This window comes from Lepisosteus oculatus, chromosome 2 (genome assembly GCF_040954835.1).
Source record: "Lepisosteus oculatus isolate fLepOcu1 chromosome 2, fLepOcu1.hap2, whole genome shotgun sequence".
NCBI lineage: Eukaryota > Metazoa > Chordata > Actinopteri > Semionotiformes > Lepisosteidae > Lepisosteus > Lepisosteus oculatus.
In genome coordinates, this window is record NC_090697.1 from 3,801,433 (window position 1) to 3,811,745 (window position 10,313).

The 10,313-nt window shown below is 36.3% G+C and overlaps 1 protein-coding gene across 1 annotated transcript; it reads left to right on the plus strand.

The window, feature by feature from the left end:
* Nucleotides 1-5,474: 5,474 nt before the first annotated feature.
* Nucleotides 5,475-6,512, plus strand: LOC102689037 (trace amine-associated receptor 1-like). Its single transcript, XM_069185539.1, has one exon. The coding sequence runs from the start codon at nt 5,475-5,477 to the stop codon at nt 6,510-6,512; it is 1,038 nt and encodes a 345-aa protein (XP_069041640.1).
* Nucleotides 6,513-10,313: the final 3,801 nt, after the last annotated feature.

Below are 10,313 nucleotides of genomic sequence, written 5' to 3' on the forward strand. Positions count from 1 at the left end.
TCCTGGTTTTAGGGGATTATCATAATGCGACAGTTTTAGGGAGAACATGCTTTTTAGTCTTCAGTGAAGATTTAATTCTAGAACATGTGATCCTAAGTGCTACAGGTTCCTCCTTTGGGGATTTGTTTTATTCTTAAGCCACAATTCTAATTAATATGTAAATCATGGGGGATTAGGACAAAGTTACCTTTTTTTCCCTGACCAGGAAACTGGCTTGGAGTGGAGAATTGTTAAGAAAAAATGTTAACAAAAAACAGCTATTTGTGCTTATTATTATTTGTTTTTATATGCTTATTTAAAAAAATGTTATTATATTTATTATTTATTTTATTTATTTCCATTATTAATATTGGCATTGTGGCTAAGGATCTGTGTCTGTGGCTGGAAAGTTGCCAGTTCAAATCTCGTGTCCGGAAGAGGAATTCTACTCCACTGGGCCCCTGAGCAAAGCCCTTAACCCCAACTGTTCCAGGGGTGCCGTATAATTGGCTGACCCTGCACTCTGACCCCAGGCTTCTCTCTCCCTATCTGTGTGTCTCATGGAGAGCAAACTGAGGTACAGTATGTGAAAAGACAAATTCCTAATGCAAGAAAGCGTATATGGTTAATTAAGTGATCTTATTTTTATTATTAATAATAATGAGAATAATATTATTGTTATGATAATTATTCATTTTATGTTTCATGGAATAAAAAAAATACTATAAAAAAGAATACTATAGTTATAGCTTATGTATTTTCTCAAAAAGTTGTCAATTTGTTATAAGCCCTCTGACCAGGAATACAGCTTGTGCAGTGAGGAACTGCAATTTGCCAATCACACGAAACCTCATTACGTGCACTTTTACCTTACGAGGTCCAGGAGGAATAATGCCTAATCAGGTCACCTTTAAAAAGGCCTAAATTCAAAGCTTAGGTCACTTCAAGAAAAATGCCACACTTAGTCAGTTTTCTGTGGATTCCATAATGCCTGGAGTGTCACCAGAAGCAAGGGAGAGGACTATTGGCATGTTGCAGGCAGGCATGTCATGGCCCAGCATTGCCAGACACTATGGAGTAAGCCGCTCCACTGTGTCCCAACTGCAGAGAAGGTTTCAATAGACCGGCAGGACAGATGACCATCCAAGATCTGGTTGCCCTCGAGTGACCACACCAGAGCAGGACCGACACATCAGACTGGTCCATCTGAGAGATCTTTTCATATCTGCCACCTGTATTGCTGCTGAAACTGCCTGCAGACAAAATGCCTGCCTTAGTGACAGGACAGTGAGGCTCCAATCTGCTGGCCCTATAGCAAGGCGACCTGTCAGAGGCCCTCTGCTCACACCTCCTAGACATCACACCCGACTGGCTTGGGCCAGACAGAGGCTGTGATGGACCCGTCAGCAGTGGCATCAGGTCCTCTTTACAGATGAGTCACTCTTCAGCCTGTTCCATGCAGACGGGAGGCCTGTCATCTCACCACAGCTCTGTTCTACAATGGCTACAGTGTAACACATCTACGTTAAGACTCAGGGGGCTAAGGCAGACAGTTCCATATCTTTGCAATTATGAAATTGGGCATGACAACTTCATATCCTGGGGATAACAAGGGATCCTGGTGATTCTCTTGCTAACCACTCCATACAGAAGACCAGTTCCTGTTCTCGAACCACCTAGTCCTTAGATTAGAATTTGTAACAGCACAATTCTACCACTAACCAGTCCCACTAACAGGGAAATGGGACACCAGAGCAGTTCAGCTACACCCTAATGAACATGCTACGTACACTGAGGCTGGACCAGGAAGCAGACTGTAGAGATCTTGACCCAGGTTTACAACTGCACCATATTTACAGTCCGCATTTCCTCGTGTTTGGGAGGCAGGTCAGGCTGCCATTAAATCTTGTGCTTGGACAGCCATGACATAATGAAGATCCTGAGCTAGAAGACTAGGCTATGCAGCTCTAGGATTTACTATGAGCAGCATGCCACAAACCTGCTGTAAGTTGCGTGCAAACAGATGATCGCAGACCTCTGGGAAGGGGAACCTTATAGGGAGGGCAGGAAAAGAGGAGATTTACCTGTGTATGTGGTGCACTCTGAAAGAGGTGGAGAACAATACAGTGTGCACCAGAATCACCTTTGCCTCAAAAGTCCTGGGAGAAGACAGCCGGAGGACTGAACGGTGAGGGGTTGAATCAGGGGACTGAGAATGGTCAGGACACTGAGGGGGCAGATATCACGGCATAGCTGTAGCTGTATGTTATAGCTTTACAGTATAAGCTTTACCCTATGTTATACCATATCGTTTGTGTGTTTTTTTGTTATGATCTTTCTCTCTCTGATTACCTTAAATGTTTCAGATTGAGACCTGAGTGAGAGATGTTCCTTCTGAATGGGTGGGTCTGGCATTTCCTTGTATAAGACCCATCAAACCATCGTGAAGCAGCCTTGCTCTCTTCCACACAGGATTCTATCCTATGGTCTGACTGCTTGTGTTTATTAATAGACCAACTGTTGTTTACTGTTTTTGACATATGATCACAGTGCCTTTTTGTGCTTGTTTCTCCTTTTCTCTTTTGTATAGATGTGTTATTTTGTTTTTATGTACGTAGGGAAGAGTGAGAGCTAAAAGGCAGTCTGCAGAAGACTTTTCTGTGGAGAAAGTTTGTTTTTTTACATTGTAACAGAACCGGGGTTTAGGCTGTAGCACTCTAATTGAATTGACAGTGATGTGCAGAATCACAATAACTGACAAGGAGGGATGATTGACAGTGATTGATGACAGGGTCTGGGGGACCCTGTTGGAGGGAGGAGACTCAGAAGAGAACAGGGCCAAACTTCAGCCCTTACTCTCAGTGAAACTGCCAGGGATCAAAAAGACTGACTTTCAGTCCCACAGTGGCACATTTTATATGTTAGTAAATATACTTACATGAAGTACAGTATATGTACTTCATGTACTTACTATTTTAGAACTGTAGGTGGTTTTATCTTTAATGATATCCCTGTTTTTTTGGTTAAGGTTTAAGTGTTCATACTTCCATATTAAATTCCCATAAAAAATATGGGAGGCTGTTGGGGTAAGATAATATTGATATTGATATATAAGATTATATTATATGAGTCTCTCCTAATAAGAACATCTATTCTGGAATAATAATCATTAATAATAATTTCTTGAATTTTAAAGAACTCAAAGCAATATCATAATTTATTTATCCTGCACAAGCCCCTGCTGATACAAGTACTGAATTTGCAATGAGTACTGTATAGGGAAATTACTGCATGAGTTGCTGAAGAAAATCTAATAAAAAACAGACAGGATGAGTTATGCATAAAACCTTTAATTCGCTGATATAATATTATATAAATAATGTATTGATAAATATTTCAGAGGGAAAACAATTTAAACTGTCCCCAATGTCACCTATCCCCATGGTCAGTGTGTGATATGCTCATGATTTCCTTTTAGCATCATGCTAACAAAGCAATAATGTTATGTGGAGACATTGTAAGAGTCTTTCCCGATAAGAACTCTTCATGTTTTTCTTTCAGCTGAAAGCATTGTTGACTTGCAGAGATTAGTACTACTAAAGATTTAGTGTTCTCATCTGTTTAATTGTTTTATCTTACTACTAGAGTATCACAATAATAAATTCACGTAGAACAGCTTATAGTAGTGACAGCGTAGATCATGAAAAACATGCTTATCTACAATAAAGCCAAAACAGTCAGAAAAGGGATTTACAGATCAGTAAATCTTCATAAATTATGTAGACAATCTCTCTTATTTTGAAAAGAACAATTGCATTTATTTTACTTATAGATATCTGGGTTATTTTATTATAAATATCAGTACACTATGTTCAAATCAATATATGTATCACAACTATTGTTACCTCTTTAAGAAATAAATATATATCAATGTAACCTATATTGTTGGGGTTAAATCTATTTTTCATTATATTAACAGTATTATTTTATTTGTTTTAATGTTCTGTCTTACTATCTGAAATTTGCATTTTTGCTTTATTGGCAATGGAAAGATTAAATAAAATTGAATATGGAACAAGCAAAGTATTTGTGAGTGATAACAATTAAGCCTTTGTTTTTTGGTAATGTTGTTGCATAATGGCACAATATCATGTTTACTCACCAATGGGGAATACTGTAGTTCCATAAGGGAAAGAGATGGTGATACTACAGTATGGATCACCAGTAATTACTGACAAAACACCAGATAATGCCACTGGGCTTTTAGAGGGTGATAGTATATAAAGTGTCACATACAAAGAGTCAGGGTACAATAACACCAGACATCTGAATAAGGTAAGCTTATGACAACTATATAATTCTAGTACATTAAAAGTATCTTTAAGTATTGTAAATGTGTTTTATTATGATTAATCTACAATTTGCTCTATAAAAACAAGAGAATAAAAAGTACATCTTGGTAAAACATTAAATGCATTACATAATTTCCTATACAAAGGGATGTAAATGACAGGAAATAGATATAGCAGTTTAATTCTTTTCAGGTATAATGAGGTATAGCTTCTGATGAAGCTGCACTTAGTGGTAGATGCTTAAGTGCTGTTCACAGAGTAAAATTTTCCATTTGTTGATAACTGTGTTAGTTAATTCAGATTAAGGATATTTAACATGTTTTTCAAACCACAATGAGGCATTTATCTTCCTCCATCGTTATTAATAGAGACTGTTTTAGATATTAGATATAAAGATTTATTTATTTGAATAAACAATGCCTTGTTGCTATTCATTATTATTGTTTTTGTTTTTGTTTTAAGTTTCTTTTGACACTGAAATTGACGTCTTTCAAGTCTTAAATGAAATAAATTCTTGTGTTTAACCCTTAGAATTTATGGATAAATGAGCCTCTTAATTTAAATAATTTGAACAGTTTTGAATTATTTTTCAGATTTATTTTTACATACACTTATAAAGCTATTAAATTAATAATAATAGTTAATATAATAAACATTTCAATTATCCTGTATGCCTAAACTTTTCCATTGCCTCTGCCACAAGAATTTCTGTTAATCTGTTAAGAGTTTCTTTAGTCATGTCAGTTAAGATTGGAATATTAAAACACAAAGTGTCCTCTAAGCAACAAGAAACAAATCACTGGCACCATAGTATTTTAGAAGAAAATGCATTTATTCCATAATGGCAGAATTGAAATGAACACATATATTTTACAGTGAAGAAAGTCTGCTTCAGTATAAATGATTACTTCCAACATGAACACAATGTAGAAGATAGATGTACTGTTTAGACATCCACTGTTTTATTTCTGATTATTAGCAATATAGACATTTGTAATGTTCACAAACAGAATTCTGTTCATTTGAAATCTTACTTGAAATCCTAAAGTACGAAAAATAAATAGTAGCAACATCATTTAATGTTATGTTGGTCTTTTTACAGAAACCTATTTTTCTACAACACTTGGGATATAAAGAAAGAGCATGCTGAACGTCACTGGAATGACTGAAAATACACACTTCTGTTACGATTCGGTAAACAAGTCATGTCTGAAACATGTTTATGTGGCTACGATACGTACTCCACTGTATCTCATCTTAGTAGCAGTTATTGTGTTCACTGTTTGTGGAAACCTGGTTGTCATCATCTCCATTGCTCACTTCAGACAGCTTCACACACCAACTAATTTTCTTGTCCTCTCATTAGCAGTTGTCGACTTGCTAATAGGAGGATTTATAATGCCTCCCAGTATGGTCCGATCACTTGAAACTTGTTGGTACTACGGAGACTTGTTTTGTAAAATCTATACCACCATAGATGTCATGTTATGTACTACTTCTATATTCCATCTCTCCTTCATTTCAATCGATCGATATTATGCTGTGTGTGAACCACTAAAATACCAAACTAAAATCACTGTTTGTGTTGCACTTTTCATGGTTGTCATTAGTTGGAGTGTTTCAGCTGTTATTGGATTTGGACTGATTTTTCTGGAGTTAAATATAAAGGGCATAGAAGATGTCTACTATGAGAATGTATATTGTGTAGGGGGCTGTACTCTGATACAGACTGAAATATCTAGCCTGATTTCTTCCCTGCTGGCATTTTACATTCCTGGGTTTATGATGGTAGGAATCTATTTGAACATTTTCCTTGTAGCAAGGAGACAAGCCAGGGCAATTGAAGGCCTCGTTTCCCAGAGTAAGAGCTCAGAAGACAGCAAAACAATACCTTCAAGCAAGACAGAAAGAAAAGCTGCGAAGGCTCTGGGAATAGTGATGGGGGTCTTTCTCTGCTGCTGGACACCATGTTTCTTGAGTGTCAACCTGAATCCTCTTTTTAATTATTCAACTCCACCTGTACTATTTGACACTCTTGTGTGGCTAGGATACTTAAATTCTACATTTAATCCTCTTGTCTATGCTTTCTTTTACAGCTGGTTCAGAAAAGCTCTTGGAATGATTGTATTTGGCCAGATATTTCAAGCCAATTCTTCAAGAACAAAACTAACTACAGATTGAAGATTTCTTTTAACACTGAGCAAAACAATTATTCACATTTTTTCTTCTTCAAAGAATTTGAAAACAATTAAAGCACTTCATAGTTGTGACACTATTATGTTTCTGAAAAAGAGGTGTGAGAAAACAAAATAAAACAAAAGTTAACAAAATATTTATGGATGATTATGAATTTGAAACTTTGGACAGGCATCTGCACTACTACGGAAGCAAATTAAAAAATAAACAACTTTAAATTCTCACAAATATTTATATTTCTTTAATTTTCAGTATACAGTAGTTCAAGAGCATCATGCACAGAGAAACTGGAAAGGAAAAATCCTCTTAATTGCAGTTTTTGAACTTAATTAATAATTAAGATAATTAATTATTGTTGTTCTACACACCTGATTTGGAATGCCAAGTTTTGTGTTTTCCATAAGTCTTTTCCAGGAAGTTAATCAATCATTTTAAGAGAGGCATCTCCCTTACTGAAGGCACCACAAGTGTGAAAATACCTGGGAGGCTTCAGAGGTGACTGTGTTCCTGAATGACAAAATATCAATTAGCCCACTAGGTGGGAGAATCTTGGTTTTCACTGCAGAGCATTTAGAATAATTCACACTTTTCAATATACTACTGTACTGTAATACAAAACATAATTGTTTAGGGCAAGATAGAGCTTCAACACATTTTGCCAGTTATTCAGAGATAATTGAAAACAGATTTTTTTTCTAAACAAGCACTTCACAGCTGTGACAATATTGTGAAAAATACTGTGCAAAAATGCAATGGCATAGCAACATAAACCCATATTAAAAGGGGAGGGAAAGACCAGCGCAGAATATGCAACTATATGATACACAGGTGTCACAGGGAGGGCAGGAGGGGTGCCCAAGTGAGTCCTTTTAAAACAAAATGATATCTCAGCCGCAATTGCACTTAGGTGCAAAGATGATGGTATATTATGACAATGCTCCCCACAGACAATTATGTATAGCAAAACAAAAAACAAAAAACAAAATTGAACTAGTACACACACACAAAAAACAAACCCTTTATCTAAGAAAGAGATCAGTTCTACCACACTTAGGTCCTATCAGCTCCACACTGTAGCCAGCCGACAGGAAAGTGTGTGCGAGATCATGTGTAACTTAAGATGGATAATGAGTGTCTTGTAATCTACTGTCTGCGGACGGTGACAGACATCCCTCTGTCACAACAGGACACCCTGGACACCAATCTCTCCTTAATTGTGATGGCCAGTTCAGCATGGTCCTTGATTCTTCCCTTCTCGTGTTGAAACCAAGAGGACTGTATCAAGCTGTGAAAGGATTCTCCATGTCAAAAACTATAGTTTCCTTGCAGCGTGGTCCATAAAACCAGACAGGACATCTGTGTGCTGATCCAGCACATGGAGAAAGTTTAAACTGGCAAGCCCATCTTTAAATAAATAAAAACCACGAATACCCCAAAACTGCATCTTAATTTACACTTGAGAGAACAACATGATTCTCTACAGTCAATATCAGATAATAGTATGATTACATTACGTCATAGTATTTTACATTACATTGTTCTTCACTGCTTTTGTAGTATTTTTAATTGTAGTTGAACAATTGTTCTGGCAGTATTCAAAAACACAGTGAAAAGACATCTGCATTAATTTTGGTCAGTTGTCTCAGTGCAGGTACAGATGCAGCCATTCAAAATGAGCGGTAAAAACCCGCGGTACAGTAACCAACCCGCAGGGCACCGCGGTAAGTGATTGGCTGGCCAAAATGACCGACAGGGGCACTCGTGGTGCATTGGTTGGTAGTGAAAAGATTTAATCATTTAATGTCTTTACTGTGCACATTTCAATCTGCTTAGTTTTGATTATTTATATGGAATTTTACCACTAAAGGGAAATTTTAGTAGCTGAGCATAAAAAGAAGAGGAGCATAACGCATCTGAAGGTCATAAACGATATTAATTTTGGAACATAAACATACAGTATATAGCTGGTCTTGGTACTTTAAAGAAAAAAATACACACCAGTATTCCATTTCTCCCTAAACATTTTAAGCTTCGAAGTCTTTAACTAACGTATACCGGAGTCAACAAGCATACTTTTAGAAGTTGATTAAAAGGGAATATAATATGGAATCGCGTATCTAAAGAAATTAATAACGACATAATTATATTCATGTTGCAAAAGAACTGCAACGGACATAAAAACTCCCTTGCTTTTAACAGAGCGTTCCATAATTTCTAAGTACGAAAATGCCAGGTGAAAGGATTTGTAAACATATTTTGTTAAAGCAAGTCAATTTTTTCCGCAACACATAAAATACATTTTTCCAAGAAAGTTTAGCCTTTGTCACTAATGAAACCACTAAATAAAGACATAAATATAGAAATCTTAAGATTTGTTTTATTTAATGTTGGTAGCAGGATGAACTGTCAGAGTATATATTTTGTCGCAGAGTTGCTGCAAGATGTTAACAGTGAAAAGGGTATTTAGAAATGAGTTATTTCAAGATGAAATTTTTCAGAATAATTGAAAATCTAGCAGGATAGAGAAAGCACAGAAAACTGGCAGTTAGATTGATCAGATTAGTATGAAAAGTCATTTAGCAAAGGGAATGAGAAGAGTGACAAACTAGTATACTTCAGATCTTTTTTTCTGAACCAGGGAAAATCTGATCATGTTTCCCTATAACAATAATAAAAAACTTTATTTGATATATCACCATTAAAGGTGGCATCTCAAAGCAATACAGTAGATGTAAAAACAGATAAAAGGACCACAGATTACAAAGTAAATGCATATAAGAAAGACAAGCAGTTAGAGGTGCTACCAAAATTAGAAAATGAAGCAGATACAGACACTAAGTCTTCTGAAAAGAAAGGTTCTGAGGTTAGATTTAAACTGGCCCTGGTGTGTGTGTGTTTGTGTCTGTCTGTCCTGTGATGGACTGGCGCTATGTCCAGGGTGTATTCTGCCTTGTGTCCGTTGCTTACTGGGATAGGCTCCAAATCCTCTGTACTGGATAAAGAGATTAGAAATGGATGGAAGTAAAGGCACTGTGTGGATGGAACTATACACAGTGTTAGAAACCCACTATGAAATGGCAGCATCTCACTGAGAATAAAACATTTTATAGTGCTAGCTTAAGGAAACAGCCTTTCCACCTCTCTTGCACATCAGTATCCATACCTAGTTATTTAAACAAATTGCCTCTAATTATAAACATCTTAATATGCTGGCTCTGTGGATCCGCATCAGCTATGTTTGCCCATTCCTTCAATTCATGTGCATCCAACACACAGTTCAACGCTAGCAACTACACAAAATCTAAAATATGAGCTCTACTTGCCACTTACAATACCAACAGTACCAGCTAACTTTAGTAGTGACATTTTCATGGATCTTTTTAACAATAAAATTTACAACATCAGACTTCAGACACAAATAAACAGGCCTCAAAAAAGTCTGGTACAAACATTTTCAGCATGGAATAAACCGTTACTTTAATGGTATAAACCTTAAATGGATTCATATTCTCAATAAGATTTGGTGCTCAGTAACATGACTTAGAAAATGACAGAAGACATACGTATCATGCTTATCCTTCTATTTTTCATAATCGTAAACTCCTTAAGGCAGTTACATTTTCTCTGTTCTGACCTGGAGTTACAGAGAAATTTAAATTCTAATAAGAGATTTGTAATGAGGAAAGTCATACCAATCACTCATACAGTACCAGGATTTGCAATTACAATACAAATACTTTCTTTCTGTATGTGTTTATTTTGCAGTTTGAGTCTATGGCATTCCTT

What these genes read in the sequence shown, in the direction of transcription:
- LOC102689037 (XM_069185539.1), top strand. Translation starts at nt 5,475, where the DNA reads ATGCTGAACGTCACTGGAATGACTGAAAATACACACTTCTGTTACGAT.